The sequence below is a fragment of the Pantherophis guttatus genome, chromosome 11 (assembly GCF_059756535.1).
Source record: "Pantherophis guttatus breed Tessera chromosome 11, ASM5975653v1, whole genome shotgun sequence".
NCBI lineage: Eukaryota > Metazoa > Chordata > Lepidosauria > Squamata > Colubridae > Pantherophis > Pantherophis guttatus.
In genome coordinates this window covers 1,797,663-1,814,783 of record NC_142073.1, presented here as the reverse complement: position 1 = coordinate 1,814,783, position 17,121 = coordinate 1,797,663, and the positions used below count along the sequence as shown (strand labels likewise).

Genomic DNA, 17,121 nt, shown 5'->3' with positions numbered 1-17,121 from the left:
GAAGAGCACATTCTGCAAAGAAGCCCAAGGCTACGGAGTCTTCTTGCTTGCTTGGAGGGTGGGGGGTGGGGTGGGGGGAGACCCGGTATGGCCAAGAGGTGTTCATAGCTGGTTTCCTATTCTCACAGGCCTGCTTTGAGACTATTTCCATGGTCTGCGAGAGGCTAGGGGTGCGTGTGTGTGTTTGCACCAACTCAGGCCTTGAGGTGAAGGTGGGGAGGAAATGAAAACACAAAGCATGCAAGCTGCCCTCCCAATATAATAAAGCTATATTACAAACTATACATCACATATTGGGAAAGGAACGTTAGCGCAACAAGGAGGAGGAGGATACAATTTGATAAAAAGGCCGGATGGGGAAGGACACGCAGCCCCTCATGCTGAGGTCGGGCGCCCAGACCCCCACCATGGGAGAAGGGGATCCTTCCTTCCTCGGGCTCCTGGAGGGCCACCATCATGAGGTCAGTAACTGAATGTTCTTCAGCATCTCGTCGAAAGCTTCCCGCGACGGCGCCTCGGCGTTCCGGAAGGAGACTTTGATCCGACTGTAGAGGCTGAACGACTGCAGCTCTAACCAGATGAAGCCGAAACGGTCATCGTCAAACAAGACGAAAACGCCGGGGGTTCGTTCGGGGCTGGTGAAGCCGTGGCCTGCGATGAGGCCAGTCCCGTAGAAGCTGCCAGCAGCGGAAGGAAAAGAAGACGCCGTGAGCATTTCCCAAGAAAGTCCGGTTCCCACGTTCCATTCAGATAGAAGAAGCCGAGACGTTTCCAAGAAAAACCCAAGCTGCTTTTTCCAAAAGGCAACTGGGTTTTCTTTGGGGGGGGAGGGGGGGTTCCTTTGAGAACATTTCGCTTCTCATCCAAGAAGCTTCTGAACTGAAGAAGCTCTTTGGACAAGAAGCAAAACGTTTTCAAGGAGAAAAAACCAAGTCCAATTTGGACAAAAACACCTTTGGGACAGAAGACCTGGATGACTGAGAATCTCCATAGACATTTCCAAGAAAAATTAATTCAGGCCTCAGTTTAATGCAGATTAGCTTTCTGGAGCATCAGCGATAATTGCTCAGTCCACTGACCAGGCTACAGAGCCTCACTTACCACAATTAAAGGTCTTTCTCAACCTCGGCTGGGGAATTCTAGGAGTTGAAATCCACAAGTCTGAAAGTTGCCACGGTTGAGAAACAGCCTTTAGCAGAGACGAGCAACTGATTTACGTTTTGACCCACCATTTCCAAAGCCGTTTAAATCACCCCTCCTGATCAGTGGTGGGATCCTTCCGGGGTAACAACTGCTTTGGTGATCGCACACTTCGCTGCGCGTGTGTACAGTTCAATGAAAAATCACCTACCACGTTAGTGCTAGGGAATTAAAACAGCTGAGGTGCGGCAATCCGCTCTCCCACGCTAATCAGCTGCGAAGATAAAGGTAAGTAAAGCGCAGAGGTGGGCCCAGCTGATTGTCAGAGCAAACCGGTTTGCCCGAACCGGTAGAATCCCACCCCTGCTCCCAATTTTGATGTGCATTACTAAATCAAAACAACAATGCGTTCCTGCTTAGTTCCGCAAAGTGGGAATTCAAAGATTTTGAAGCTTTCCCTTCAGTTTTGACCGAGAAAGCCAAAATGTCACTAGTAGGATTGCCATGACTAACATATATTAGAAAAATCTGCCCCAGGCCCAGATAATGTAAATTTGACCAACTCCCAAAAGGAAAACAGCCTCCTGTGCTCACAGAGTTTTTGGCAAAGGCGGGAATTTAAGGGACTCTCACGGAATATCAACATTATCATGGGAATCCCCTCCCCCTCAACCTTTAACATTACCATGCTCTGCAGGTGCGGGGGTAATCCTCCTTTCGGGAGGCGATCCCACTGGGCAGGACGAAGGGGCAGGGGGCAGGAGGGGAGCCAGAGGCAGCTGCTCCTTCTCCAGATGCCTCCGATCCAGCCCCATCCTCCTCCTCCTGCTTCTGCTGCTGCTGCTGCCCTTCGGCTTCCGGCCCCATCTCGTCCGCCAAGCCTTCTTCCTGCTGCTGCTGCTCCCGCCGCACCTGTTCTCGCACCTCCAGCACGATCCGGGAGAGCTCGCTGAAGTTGCTCAGGTTTTCAATGTCAGGCAGCTGGATGGGATGGGCCAGGTCAATTTCGACCGTCTGCTGGCCGGCTGGGATGTTGGGATCGCCCTGGAGGTGAGACAGGAGCAGGTTAAAGCTTTGCATTTGCAGAAGTGGCCGGGCAGGACTTTGTCCACCTCTAACCTTGCAATTCTTCTAGAAGCTCCCGCTCAGGGAGCTTCCTCCTAGCCATCTTCTGCTTCTCCCCATCCCTCTTATCTCCACTTACGACTGGTCACTTAGGGACCGTTTGAAGTTACAGCCAACCTGAAAAAGGAGACTTAACAACCCGGATTCAAAGATTCTCCGCAATTATGTAGCCAAATTCAAGCTCTCGGCAACATGGCCGTTTGCAGTGCCCCGTCATGCGACGGTATTTTATGACGGTTTTGCTGGAAACCAGCACTTATTTCTGGTTTTCATCAAAACCCTGCCCCTAGCAAACCACTGGTCCACTTAACAACTGCTGTGTTTGCTTTGTGGCAGGGGTGTCCAACTCCATTTCATTGAGGGCTGCATCAGGGTTGCGTTTGACCTCGGGGGGACGGGGGTCATGCCCAAGGTGGGTGTGGCCGGTTCAATGTCACTCGTGTCAGGGGCGCTTGTGGCGGTCCAAGTGCTGTGCCAGCGAAAATGGCCCCATGAGCTCTGTTTTCGGCTGCGACGGCCTCCTGCAACCCTCTGCCAGTGAAAACGGAGCTTGGTTTTCGCTGGTAGAGGCACACCGGGCTGGTCCTTTGCTGTTTCCAGGACAGCCCCGCAGGCCAGATCTAAGCACCCCGCAGGCCTTGAGTTTGACACCCCTGGTTTATGGCGATCGCGTTTGCTTTATGACCGTTGCAAAAAAATCACTAAAACCTTATAATAAAAGTAGTATTAGCCTGCATGATTTTGGTTCCCCCATCTGGTCTGCCTTGAAGGCTGGAAATCTGTGGATCTTAGGCAGATTGTCAGTTCCCTTCCTTCTGCCCTGCCAGGAGGATTCCAGCAGCCGTCTCTCTTTGCACCTGCTGGCTTTCAGCTCAAGAGCAGCAGTTGGGAAGAAAGGAAGCGGGTTACAGAGGCACGTGAACAGATCCGGATGCCCGGCCCTTCTGGCCAGAGGCTTTGAGAGAGAGAACTATGAGAAGGTGCCTGTTGTCTTGACTCAACTTCAACAGCTCCAGGCGGCAGATGGGATTATTGTCGTTGTCGTTTGAAATTTACAGCTGGTTTTTTAGTGTTTGTGTTGACACTGCTAGGTCAGGCGAGAGGTCTATAGTCTTGGCAGTGTTTCCAGAAAGCAGGATGGAAGCACTGCTAAAAAATAATAACAACACACGGAGCAAGCAACCGCCTAGGACTCCGTGAGGCCAGGCCCTCCGTGCTCACCGTGATTTTGGTTCCTTTGGCCTTTTTCCCATGGAAGCTGAGCATGACGATCTCAAGGCCGTGGCTCCCGTAGGTCCCTTTGAAAAGGCCCGGCTGGATCAGATACTCCGGACTGCGCGGAGGGAGGTAAATGCGTCGGTAGGTTAAGCAGTTGCTGGAACAGAAAAAGAAGCCCAGGATGACCAACCCCAGAGAGGACTGGTCAGAACAATCCACCTTCCCTTATCAATTCGTGTATTTATTTTGGTTCATCAAATTTAGGCGCTGCCCATCTCATTCAGTGATTCTAAATCAGATACTGTGGTGTGAACTTTTATCGTGTAAAACAAGGGTGTCCCAAATTAAAGTTTCTAGTCCTTTAGTCAAACTAAGACCAAGTTTAAGGGAACCCCTGGACAACTGAAATGGGATAAATACAAATTCCTTCATCCCTCCTGAGAAATTTTACTTTAGTCCTACGTGTTTTGCCCTCTCTCCCTTTTCCTTGATGTCAGAACTTCTCCTTTTCCCCCGTTTCAATCCTGGCTACTTGGAAAGCAACATTAGATTTCAAAGCCAGCTTATTCGTAGGGTGGTGGGTGGTTCCAATGGTGGTTTGTCTCCTTTAGGCAGTTGGCTGTTTAATATTCGAAAGGAAACTGATGATTAAAATAGGATGGGAAAATTCTCTTCTGTTGGGCTTAAATTCCTTGAGAACAGGAAAGGCTGCATCCTTCAATGTAAGGATAATTCTGGTTAGAAGAAATGCTTGAACAATGTAATGGATTTAAAACCTGAGCTGTTTCTTTTGGGTATCCTTCCAGAGAAAATTAGCAAAGAAAAGGTATATTTGATTATACATGAAATAACTGCAGCGAGGATAGGATTTGCGCAAAGATGGAAAGTAGAGAAAATCCCTTCAGAAGACAAAGTAATTAAAAAAATATTAGATTGTGTAGAACTGAATAGACTGACTTTGATAATTAAAGAGAGGGTTCGGAATATTACAAGGTATGGAGACAATTTTACAATTGGTTAGAGAAGAGATATAGATAACTGTATTAATAGTAAACAAGAAGATGTTATAATAAATGAAGTATGGGGGGAATGTCATAATAAAGAAATGGGAAAAATCAAGAAATGATGAAGATCGGAGGAGTAAGAAGAAGAAAACACAAAAGAAACACCTAGATGATACACTGAATGATTATGTATAGTATGTTTGCATAGTACCGGTTCTGTGGGCGTGGCTTGGTGGTGGTGGGGTAATGTGACTGGGTGTGCGTGGCCAACTTTTTTTTTTTTTTTACTTTTAAAAGCATTTTTTCTACAACCTTAAGAGGTTGCAGAAAAAAATGCTTTTAGAAGCTTCTGATGATCAGGCAAGTCAGCTGGGATTGCCAGAGGCTTTTAAAGGCATTTTTTTTACAGCCTTTCCTAAACGGTTGACAGAGTCAGCCTCTTGCCCCCAACAATCTGGGTCCACATTTTACCCACCTTGGAAGGGCGGAAGGCTGAGCCAACCTTGAGCCACTCAGAATCGAACTCCAGGCTGTGAGCAGTGAGTTAGCCCTGCAGTACCGCATTCTAACCAGGGCTCTTCAAGGAAAGAAACCAGATTGCCCCCTTTCCACCTACTCGTATTGACTCGTGTAGATGAACTTCATCAAAATGAGCTCCTGCATGTGTTCGTGGAAAATGTCCTCCAGCGTCCGACCCCATTCTTCTCGTAGCCACGTCCGGAACTCCTGCAGAAACAGCCGGGGAGGAGAAGGTGAGACCCACAGGTTGGATATAAGCCCCTCTGATCCTGTTCGCACCTCCCACTAAGACCACCACGTAGGGAGTCGTTCAGGAAGCCAGCGGGAGGTTGGGTCAATAAAAGCCACCATTATTTGAAGGATGCCAAATTAGGAGGCTTTATTCGGGAGGCAGGAAGGGGGGCCGAGGCCCAGCTCACCTCTTGTCTCCCTCCTGACATACGGTGGTGATCTGTCTGATTGCACTTGGTCGAAAACTCATCCTTCTTCACAATCTGTCCGTTTTGGAAAAGGGAGGTTAGAAGCCAGAAGCCCAGTCTGGAAATGAAGCCCCTGCCTGGCCTGAGCATCTGGGGCCTCTGAACAGAGGTCGTGGGGACGGTGCCGTTTTCCTTCCTTCCGTGGGAGGGGGAGAAGAGGGAGGAGGAGGGTCTCACCTGGATATGTCCACTGTGGGGTCCCTTGTGTCCATACATGCACTCGACTGTGGCGCTCTGCCTCTCCATGAGGTGAACCCTGAAGAGGGGCTTGAACCGCATGGGGCCGTCCACGTGAGGGTCGTGGGGGGTCAAGTACATCCAGCCAATGATGTATAAGCCATCAACCTGCCAAGGGCAAAAGAGGTGGTGTGGTGTGTGAGAAAGACCTTGAGACGTGGGGTGAAGGGATGCTGCCCGTCAGAAAAATTACAGCCTACAGCTGCATAACAAGCAGAGGAAGGGGCTCAGACAGAAGAGACCCTCCTTAATTTCTCAAGACTAGAAAGAAAACAGTGGGAGATTTGTACTTTGAAACTCTCAAGATTCTGTTAATGTAGCCTTATGATAAAGTAGAAGGGCCTCACCTGGTCTGATCCCTCCCTGGTCTACCTGGGAAGGCTGACAATAAGGGAAGGTCCTGCCACTGCTTGCCTTCAGTCTCCTCCCCCTCCCCCCTCCCTATCGGGGTGGTAGCTTTGCCCCAAGGCCTAGATCCAGGCCTAGCTACCACTTCGGCTGCACCCCTGCCTTCCTGCTCAGCTCCCTGCAGTCCAGTTTCCCAGTTTTTAATGGCTTTCGTCTATTCGGTTCTCCCTGCAAAATGAGACTCCTTCCCAGCTCATCCCCCCTCCCCAAACCCTCCCAAGCATTTAAGCTCCAGAGAGCATTTGTGCTGCCAAAAAAAAAATGCCTCCAGAGAGCCTCGAGCTAATGGAAGTGGAAATCTCCCAAAGTTGGAAGCAGAATTGAAGACGGGGAACAAGGATCCGTTCTTATGAGAGCCATACAGGAAAACTGCCTTACACCACTTTAGCCGAGAGTCAAGCCAGCCGCTTTTAAGAGAAGAGTGGACAACCACCTGTCCAAAATGCCACAGGGTCTCCCACTTGAGCAGGGGGTTGGACTAGAACCCCCCCCCCCCAAGGTCCCTTCCAAGCTCTATTCTGATTGATTGGAGGATGTCCTACTTCAGACACATCATGCCTAGGCCTTGGCCAAACCATAAATTCCTTCCAGGACAAGAGAAAGAAAAATAATCTTATACCCAGAGAAAAGCAGAGCAGAAAAGCACAGTTCACACAGCACAGTGGCTCCATATTGCGGAGACTTCTGGACTTACCACCACATTTAGGAGACCCCCATAGGGTCCAATGTCTGGTTGCCAGAGGCCTAAGATATGCCGGTACCGGTGAAGCACTAAGGAAAGAGAGAACAAGCAATCAGATATGAAGGAAAAGGAATTCCTCGGTAGCAAAACTAAGCACAAAGCTCGGGAGGGACAGTAACATAGCATTCTGCTTACTCTGTCGCAAATAGAATAAGAATAAGAATAAGAATAAGAATAAGAATAGAATAGAATAGAATAGAATAGAATAGAATAGAATAGAATAGAATAGAATAGAATAGAATAGAATAGAATAGAATAGAATAGAATAACAGAGTTGGAAGGGGCCTTGGAGGTCTTCTAGTCCAACCCCCTGCAGACCCTCCCTTGCTGAAGTTTCAAGATAGCTGGCTGGGGAATTCTAGGCGTTAAAGTCCACACGTCTTAGAGGTGCCAAGGTTGGGAAGACCTGTTCTAGAGCAATGGTTTTAGAGCTGCGTCTCCACCCCCGTAGAATCCACCGCAGGGCTTCCGATGTTCTCCGTCCCTGAATAAAGGCCGGGGTTTTTTAATGATCAACTTTTGCCAATGACATGGTTAGGCAAGCACACGCCATGCGTTCACGGCACAGAAACCATTGGTCAGTGGAAGGTACATACGGCAGGTGTAAACATCCCTGTATTCCATGTGCTCGTAGTCAGGAAGAATTTTCATAAAACGTCCCGACTTCACTCGCGGGTTTATACCTGAGCAGACACAGCAGGGGACCGTGAAAATGCCGCTCAGCCCCTTCACGGCCATCTATCACAATGGTTACTTCAAAGTTAGGATCCTGCTGGGGAATTTCTTTGCTCAAGTCCTCTGAAACAATTTTGGAACGCTCGGCCTCCTTCGGGTGAGTTTAGCTACCTCAATGGCGATGGGCAAAGCGCTTAATGGCCTTAAGAAACGGCAAAGCTGAAGTAGGGCTGGGTTTGATCTGAATGGTGAGTTACGGTCTAGCTTGAAGAGTCAATCAGACCAACCGTAGTTTCTTCAACAAGCCATCATTAAAGGAATACTGATTTAGGGTCATGCATGTATACAAATAGTCCTTGATTCGAAAGAGTTCATTTAGTGACCAAAGTTACAACAGCGTTGAAAAAGGTGAGTTATGACCACTTCTTACACTTACGACCATTGCAACATTCCCACGGTCCCATGGTCAAAATTCAGACACTTGGCAACCGTTTCATATTTATGATGGTTGCAGTGATTACGTTTTGCGACCTCCTGACAACAAAGTCAACGGGGGAAGCCAGATTCACTTAACAACCGTGTTACTAACTTAACCACTGCAGTGCTTCACTTAACAACTAACCATGGCAAGAAAGTTGCTAAAACGGAGCACCAATTCACTTCACAACTGTCTCGCTTAGCAACAGAAATTTTGGGCTCAATTGTGGTCATAAGTCAAGGGCTACCTGCATTGCCCTGAGACTCCTTTGTCTAATAAAAACTGTACAAGTTCCAAATAAAAGTCGGCTGAGAAACATCAAATCCAAAGGAACGGGTGAGGAGGGGATGATCTTTACAGGCCCTCCCACAGGTTTCTCCAAGGCTGGAGTGAGTTGCGATGACGGGAAAGGTAGTTGGGGAAAAACAGCCGATCAGCCACTAAGCCTGTTCAGCAGAATCGCTCTTTGTGGCCGAAGGAGCTGGGCCGAAGGCTGATTGCTTTCCATTCAGGGATGAAGAGGTGACTCAGAGCTATTTAAAACCCTGATCTCCCGGGGAAGAAGTCCCCAAGGAAGGGTCATCTGTCTTCCCTGATAAGCCAAGTGGGTGACTGTGGACAGGAAGACTTCAATCATCCCCGTTTAAGATGTAGTGCAAATTTATTTTCTGAGGCATACACAGCGCCTGTGTCTGGTTTGCCAGTTGCACAGTGGCAGATAGGACAGTGCTCCAGAGGGTTAATGCCATTGCCCAGAGGATCACTGGTTGTCCTCTGCCCTCCTTGGAAGAGCTTTATAGCTCCCGCTGCCTTAAGAAAGTTCAAAACGTTCCTAAAGATCCATCTCATCCTGGGCACCCTTTTTTTGAACGATTACCATCTGGCAGGCGGTACAGGATAATAAAAACAAGGACAAATAGGCTGAAAAACAGCTTCTATCCCAGAGCAGTAACTATACTGAATTCTACTGTATAGTGCAATATTAATGCAATATCAGGGGTTTTCAATTCAAATGTATAGAATGTGAAGGATGTGTGTTTTTGTTTTATTTTTTATGTATAATGTACACTGAAGATGGCATTTAATTTAGTTGTACGAGGTGCAATGACAATAAAGTAAACTAAAAAAAAAAAAAAACAACCCCAGAAGCTTAGGACTTACGCTTGGCATACACATCTTGACAAGATACGCCTGTAATTTCCAACTTCCGCAGGTTCTCACAGACGCCATATTCTGAAATTCAAGGGAGGGGCATGTGTCACCAAGGATTAAGATGTGCTCTAATGCAACTCCAGAGCAAGCCCATGTTCTAGTGGAGTCTTGTGACCTCCACTTAAATCCCGTGTAAGTTTTAACCTTGGACCAGCCTCCAACACAACTGTTGTTCTAAGCGATCCCACTCTGTACCCTGTTTGCCATTCTAGTTTATTTTTCAAGTTGAGGCCACTTTAATCTCCACTTCCATATTCCCAAGCCAATCTCACATTTATGTATTTGCCGAGGCCAAAGGTGCTAGAAGCCAACAGAGAAGGCACATCCCTTGGAAGCACCTGGCAGTGAAGAAAATCTCCTACAATGTAAAGGTTGACGCAGCCTGCCAGTTTCAAAAGCTTGTCCTGGGAATCCATGATAACAATCAGGAAACACTCTGAAAGCTGTTATGATGTTACAAGAAAAAAACACCCTCTGGTACATCTGATATAATGCAAGGAAGAGGACGACGAAAGTGGAGGAGGAGATTAAAAATCTCTCTCTGCTGCAAATTTATCACAGGAATTGATTATTTAGGGTGTTCTAAAATTGAATGCAGATGGAAATGTATAACTTTGGGCCTTTTCCTCACATTCTGCAATCTAGATATGTTGAACCTCAGGCTCCAGCAACAAAGGATGAATATTCATAAGGAGAAATATCCCAAGATTTATTGACTATAGCTCTGGAAATTCTCTACTAATATTTACTGGCATGAACTGGAGTAGCTTATCTTGCTGTCACTTTTGCAGGAAGTGGAACAGGCAGCAAACAATGCAGCTGGGAGGAGGAGAAGGAGGAGGAGGAGGAGGGGGAGGAGGAGGAGGAGGAGGAGAAGGAGGGGGAGGAGGGAGAGGAGGAGGAGATAGCTATTAAGAGTAAAAATAGAGTAAAAATTGACAGCCTAAATGAAGCTTGAGTTTGGGGAAATAAAACAGCTGTAGCCTTGCCAAATCCTGACCCAGTACTCTGCACATGGTCTGAAATCATATCCCCATGATATGTCCCAGGCAGCATTGAGAGGGGGCCAAGCCTCCTCTCAACGTCCTTGCACAAAGGAGAAAACAGATTGCTGGGTTGCAGCCTGACACAATACTGGCTGTTTTCCTCACAACGCCCCCAAACTTTCTAAAGGCAACATGATTTTGCACATCAGTTGATTGTCTGTTGCTGGTTCCCTGGGATGATCTTAAGCCAACATTCAGATTGGTAGAAAGACCTATTGCTTCCCAGCGGTTACTGAAGGCAAAGATCAGGCTGGCTAACATTTAAAAAGAAAACAAACAAGAGGTGAGGGATGATAAGAGAGTTAATCAAAATAAAATCAGGAGGGTAATTTGCTAATTCAGTCCATGGAGCAGTCGTGGATATCTATTTATAGCCCCATACAACACTGAATTGCAACCTCTGTGCCCACAAAGTCATATGAGAGAGAGAGAGAGAAAAGCTATTTATTCCAGAGCTTCCTAAGACTAAAGGCAAAATCTATTGGGGTTGACTACGGCACAGAGATCGTAGCAAACAAACCAAGAGATCTGGAGCCGGATGCCAAAATGGAGCCACCATGACTGATAGCCAACGTCTGTTGGATGAATCCCATCCTGCTGAAGCAGAAAGCTCTGTGATAAAGACTTTCTTTCTTGTCATCCAGAGGTACCTGTTTTCTTGCAATGTTTCTACAGAGTTAAAAATGCTCAGGGTCCTTTCGACATCCCGAGGAGTGCTGCTGATGCCCTTAAATACACAGCTGCACTGCACCCCCCAAATGGAGAGCCAGCAGTTAAAGTGGTGGAGTAGAAGAGAGATCCAAATTCCAGTCCTCCCTGAAGCACAGAAGCTGGCTGGCTGATTTTCTGCCAGTCGCCCCCTCTGAGCCCTAGTGATCTGTCTCATATATTCCCTGTCTCTGCATAACCAACCTATCTTACTTTCTCTTCCCCACACTTCATCCCAACTTAAATCTGCCACCAGATTAGCGATTTCATGTGTCTGATGAAGGGAGCTGCAGCTCAGGAAAACTTTTTGCCTTTTAATGAAATGTTAATCGGAAAAGATGCTACCAGACCCCTTCTGATTTTTGTGGCTATGCTAGAAAGTCTGCTTTCCCGCCCTCAAACCTACTCCAGAAAAGGAAGAAAGAGAAGCACTATCGGTCTCAGGATAGGACAGGCTTCCTTATCAAGCGGTAGCACCTTGCGAGCCACGAAGCTGAAACCTGCTATATCAAATAAGATAGGAGCCGAAAACAGAAGGCCAGAAAGAAAATTACATAACTAGTATTTGGCTTGTTACAATATTTTGCCTGCTATTTTCTCCAGCAGACACTGATCTCTGCTTTAGAGAAGCAGGAACTGTACCATAGCTAGGGTCTATAATAAAATGGATTGGTCTCCCAAAGAGATATATTACTGTACAGGAAAAAAAAAAAAGGAGCCTCATCTTAAGAAGACAAGATTTAAGAGAGGTGTGCTTTAAAAAGAGAGAGAGTGTGGTCCAAAAGTTAAAAAACTGGATTAGGACAGGTCTGGTAAAAGTTTAAAACACCATTCAACCATGACATGTACGGGTTGATTTTTCACCAATGGCTATTTCTCATTTTAAATAATAATCTTATAGCTTTATTCTGAGGGTGTGTGCGTGAGAGAGAGGGAGGGAGGGAAGAATCATGTTGTCTCTTTGTCTTCTGGAGGAAAGGTAAATAGTGTTTTCGCAAGAAATGGAGAAAGAATAAACAACAAGGACCAGAGCAAAGTGCAGTACACTTGATCACAGAAGGGGATACTAAAATGTTAAGGTTTAGATTTTACATATATTAGAGAGGGAGCAAGAGAAGAAAAACTCACTCACCAGAACTTCAGACAACAATCTGCCAAAAAAGGATTAGACTGGGGAGTGTCCAACCTTGGCAGCTTCAAGACTAGTGGATTTTAACCTGCTGGCTGGAGAATTCTGGGAGGTGAAATCCACAAGTCTTAAAAGTTGCCAAAGTTGGACACTCCTGGATTAGACAATCAAATTCCTGGCCATTCAGGAAGCTACATCTCAAAAACAATGTTTTACTGTTTGCATCCAGACAATTAGATCTAGCTGTAGAAAGAAGGAACTCAGAGCTGCTCAAGAAGTCTTCTAAAGCCTTCAGTAGACCAAGACCATATATAGTATCTTGTCTTGTCTTGTTTTCCTGGTAATAACCATCATGGACTAAGATAGTGCTTGGCCCAAATCATCTCAGGCAGGAAAGATTAATGCAATCTGAGGCTCAATGAAATCCCTTTGGAGAGAATTCTGGGCCTCCTCCAGCGCAGGAGGATGAGTCAGTCCTATCATCTTCCATACCCCGAGACAGAGTTCTCCTCCCCAAGGAAGAAAGAGCCGGCGCGGGCATCCTGAGCGCATTGCCAGGCTCTGCCTTGGGCAGACACAGCTGTGCTCAGACGTCTGCCCCCCAACCTCCTCTCTGGCAAGTCCAAAGGCATGACTTCATTGCAGGCAGCAGATGCAGCTACCGGGAGAGCAGGGGAAGGGACAGGCTGCGTTAAGGGGCCGAAGGACAACGATCCGACCGCAGTGCTGAAAAGCAAGAATAAAAAACGGGCAGGAGACAGCATGGTCTGGCTGGGAAGCGATTAAGAGAACAGGGGCTGCAAAAGGAAAAGGCTTTCCCCCAAATCTGACTTGGGATCTACGCTTTGGCAGTGGGACAATCACTCCTATGGTCAATATTCACTTATCCTTCACGCCTCCTCTTAAACCTAAGCAGGACTACGAGGCACAGCACAAATCTACAAGCTATCTGGATGAACTGTTTTAACACATGCACACTTCGCGGTAGATTTGTTGTGTAGTTTGTGTAGATTTACACCACTACAGCTCTTGGAAGACGCAATTAATCTTCAGATTGGGCTAAATTGGGCTACCAAAATGAGGAACAATAATAAAAGGGATTGTGGTTTTTTTTTTAACTACTTGATTAACCACTTAGAGACCTAGCAAGATTAATTGTAGTGTGTGTGTGTGTGTGTGTGTGTGTGTGTGTGTGTGTGTGTGTCAAAGCACACTGCAAGAAGAATATGACTGTTTTCGGTTCAATTAGGTGAATCCATAAAAAAAGGGACTCAATCAATAATTAGGTTCAAGATACTATGCAAACTGGTTACCAAGAATGGAGTTATTGGAGTTTAGGTCAGAGGTCTGATTATTTTTGGCAACTGGCTTATAATCACACAGCTATTTCTACCAGTTACTAACTGGCTGAAGGTTTACTCCTCGGTTTACTTCCTAGAATTGATCCAAAGTAACTTTATGATGGTTGTGAAAGGGACTTTTACCTAACTATTCTAGGTCTGCCTCTCACTGAAACTCATCTGCTCCATTTCTGTTCTTTTGCGACTTCCCTCCTGGGGTTGGGAGGCCTTTGCAAATACCACTAAGCCTTCTATGGAACAGGATCTTCTATGCCACCTTGGTGGCCTGGAAAGAATTTCAGAAGCAATGGATGGATGGATGGATGGATAGGTAGGTAGGTAGGTAGGTAGGTAGGTAGGTAGGTAGGTAGGTAGGTAGATAGATAGATAGATAGATAGATAGATAGATAGATAGATAGATAGATAGATACAGAGATAGATGATAGATAGATAGATAGATACAGAGATAGATACAGAGATAGATAGATACAGAGATAGATAGATAGATAGAGATACAGAGATAGATAGAAAGAGATTTTGGAGAAAGATACAGAGATAGATAGATAGATACAGAGATAGATAGATAGATACAGAGATAGATAGATAGATAGATAGATAGATAGATACAGAGATAGATAGATAGATAGATAGATAGATAGATAGATAGATAGATAGATAGATACAGAGATAGATAGAAAGAGATTATAGATAGATAGATACAGAGATAGAGAGATAGATAGAAAGAGATTATAGATAGATACAGAGATAGATAGATAGATAGATACAGAGATAGATAGATAGATAGATAGATAGATAGATAGATAGATACAGAGATAGATAGATAGATAGATAGATAGATAGATAGATAGATACAGAGATAGATAGATACAGAGATAGATAGAAAGAGATTATAGATAGATAGATACAGAGATAGATAGATAGATAGAAAGAGATTATAGATAGATAGATACAGAGATACAGATGAAAGAGATTATAGATAGATAGATAGATAGATAGATAGATAGATAGATAGATAGATAGATAGATAGACACACAGACAGACATATATATAGAGAGAGAGGGGGGGGAGGGTAGATAGATAGGATAGATAGATACAGAGATACAGAGATAGATAGAAAGAGAGAGGATAGATATATAGAGATACAAAGATAGATAGAAAGAGATGATAGATATAGAAAAAGAGAGATGATAGAGAATGAGATAAAATAAAATAGAAATAAAATAGAAATAAAACCCAGGGACCTTCTGCGGTTCTGCAAGCGACGCCCCCCTGCCAGTCCCTCTCTGGGCCGCCCCTTCGGGGGGGTGGGGGTGGGGGAGGGGAGGCCCTTCCCCCGACCCTTCCCCTCCCTCCCTCCCTCCCTCCCTCGTGGGGGGGGGGCGGCTGACCTTCCTTGCAGCGGCGGCGCCAGATGGTCTCTGTGCGGAGGAGGCGTCGGAAGGCGCTGCAGACGAGCGACAGGTTGGGCAGGTCGGTGCCGGGCAGGGAGCCGAAGATCTGGACCAGCAGCTCCGGCGGCAGCTCCAGCAGCGACAGCGGCGCTCGGCCCGCAGACCCTCCCGCTCCAGGGCCGCCGCCCCCGCCCGCGCCCGCCGCCTCGCCGCCCTCCTCCGGGTCGGTGTCCGGCTCGCTGCTGTCGCCCGCCGCCCCTTTGCGCTGCGAGCCCCGCCGGCGGCAGCCCCGAGCGGCGCCCACCCCGCACAGCCGCGCGCACACCGCCATCGCCGCCGCCTCACGCCCGCCTCACGCCCGCCCTCGGCCCAGGCCGCCGGCGCCCGCAGCGGGGAGGCGGCAGCGCGCCAATCCGCGCCCGCCGCCCCGCTACGGCCCGCCTCCCGCGCGGACGCCCGCCAATCGCAGCCTGCCTCTCCATCCTCCTCCTCCTCCTCCTCCTCAGGAGGTCCATGAGCTGGGAGGGGGGGGGAGGAGGGAGGGTTCTTGCAGACGTTTCGCGGCCCGACTAGGGAATCTCATCAGGGATAGAGGAGGAGGAGGAGGAGCTCGGTGGTTTTCTTGCAGGTGTTTCGTGACCCAACTAGGGAGATTGCAGAGAAGAGGAGGAGGAGGAGGAGGAGCAAACTGCAAACTAGATAGCTCTGATAATGTTCCCTAGTTGGGTCATGAGACGTCTGCATGGAAACCAGCAAACTCAAGAGAGCATCAAAGACCCCACAATCCTCCTCCTCCTCCTCCTCTCTACAAACTGATCACACTGATAATGTTCCCTAGTTGGGTCATGAAATGTCTGCAAGAAAACCAGCAAGCTCAGAGAGCACCAAGGGCCCAACGGTCCTCCTCCTCTTCCTCTTCCTCTTCCCCCAACCCTGCTCCCTTGTAACGCTGATGATGTTCCCTCGTTGGGTCATGAAATGTCTGCATGGAAACCAGCAAACTCAAGAGAGCATCAAAGACCCCACAATCCTCCTCCTCCTCCTCTCTACAAACTGATCACACTGATAATGTTCCCTGGTTGTGTCATGAAACGTCTGCAAGAAAACCAGCAAGCTCAGAGAGCACCAAGGGCCCAACAGTCCTCCTCCTCATCCCCTGCCCTCTAGCAAACTCCACTCCCTTCTAGCACTGATTATTTATTTATTTATTTATTTATTTATTTATTTATTTATTCATTCATTCATTCATTCATTCATTCATTCATTCATTCATTCAATTTGTATACCGCCCCTCTCCGAAGACTCAGGGCGGCTCACAATGCAATGTGATGCATACTAATGTTATGTAGTTGGGTCATAAAACGTCTGCAAGAAAACCAGCAAGCTCAGAGAGCATCAATAGACCGCACAATCCTCCTCCTCCCCTCTGCAAACTGAGCACACTGATAATGTTCCCTAGTTGGGTCATGAAATGTCCACAAGAAAACCAGCAAGCTCAGAGAGCACCAAGGGCCCAACAGTCCTCCTCCTCTTCCTCTTCCTCCTCCCCCAACCCTGCTCCCTTGTAACACGGATGATGTTATCTAGTTGGGTCATAAAACGTCTGCAAGAAAACCAGCAAGTGTTATCAGTTTGCAGTTTGCTCCTCCTCCTCCTCCTCCTCCTCTCTGCAATGTGATGTTCCCTAGTTGGGTCAAGAAAACCCCCGAGCTCAGAGAGCACCAAGGACCCCACAGTCCTCCTCCTCCCACTTCTCCTTCAGCCCTGATGAGATTCCCTAGTTGGGTCAGGAAACGTCTGCAGGGAAAGCACCAAGGAAGGAGCCGCCCTGCCAACCCTGAGCTACAAACATTCTCCTTTATTCCTGTTCTTCTTCGGCCCACTTAGCCGGGCGGCCCCGCCCCACTGCAAGCCCCGCCCCGCCCCCCGGGAGCCCCGCCTCCTGGGAAGGGAGCCCCTTTAGGACAGGGGAGGGGCTCCTTGCAGCTTTCTCCCCTTCGGGCCGTCCTGCCCACGATGGGGCATCCCGGTGCTGTTTCCCTTGCGGGGCAGAAGGCGGGTCTCTGCCCGACGCAGCCATTCTCCCGCAAAAATTCGTGGGAAGGGTCTTCCTACCCACCCCCATTGCCCACTGGCTTTGCGAGGGGAAGGAAAAAAAAAAACATCCAGGCGTGCCCCGTGTGAGGCTCGAACTCACGACCTTCAGATTATGAGACTGACGCGCTGCCTACTGCGCCAACGAGGCTCC

At 47.6% G+C, this 17,121-nt stretch overlaps 1 protein-coding gene and 1 non-coding gene across 5 annotated transcripts; both read right to left on the bottom strand.

The window, feature by feature from the left end:
- Positions 1-241: 241 nt before the first annotated feature.
- Positions 242-15,222, bottom strand: FBXO31 (F-box protein 31). 4 transcript variants are annotated; one of them, XM_060682470.2, is made up of 10 exons: positions 14,871-15,219; positions 9,187-9,258; positions 7,469-7,555; positions 6,825-6,901; positions 5,663-5,830; positions 5,426-5,500; positions 5,104-5,213; positions 3,487-3,640; positions 1,826-2,184; positions 242-677 (listed from the first exon to the last, which is right to left on the bottom strand). In XM_060682470.2, the coding sequence occupies exons 1-10, from the start codon at positions 15,202-15,204 to the stop codon at positions 455-457; spliced, it is 1,659 nt and encodes a 552-aa protein (XP_060538453.2). In that variant the 5' UTR covers positions 15,205-15,219; the 3' UTR covers positions 242-454. The 4 variants fall into 4 exon arrangements, with proteins under 4 accessions (XP_060538453.2, XP_060538454.2, XP_060538455.2 ...); XM_060682471.2 differs by lacking the exon at positions 7,469-7,555; XM_060682472.2 differs by lacking the exons at positions 7,469-7,555; positions 9,187-9,258 and having other exon boundaries at positions 14,871-15,222.
- A 1,823-nt stretch (positions 15,223-17,045) lies between these two features.
- On the bottom strand, positions 17,046-17,118 carry TRNAM-CAU (transfer RNA methionine (anticodon CAU)). The gene has a single exon. It is a non-coding gene; the product is annotated as a tRNA-Met (tRNA).
- Positions 17,119-17,121: the final 3 nt, after the last annotated feature.

What these genes read in the sequence shown, in the direction of transcription:
- FBXO31 (XM_060682470.2), bottom strand. Translation starts at nt 15,204, where the DNA reads ATGGCGGTGTGCGCGCGGCTGTGCGGGGTGGGCGCCGCTCGGGGCTGC. An exon ending in TGTCAGGAGGGAGACAAGAG is followed by an intron (nt 5,214 to 5,425) that starts GTGAGCTGGGCC and finishes CTGTTTCTGCAG; the next exon opens with GAGTTCCGGACGTGGCTACG. An exon ending in ATCTACACGAGTCAATACGA is followed by an intron (nt 3,641 to 5,103) that starts GTAGGTGGAAAG and finishes TTTCTGTTCCAG; the next exon opens with CAACTGCTTAACCTACCGAC.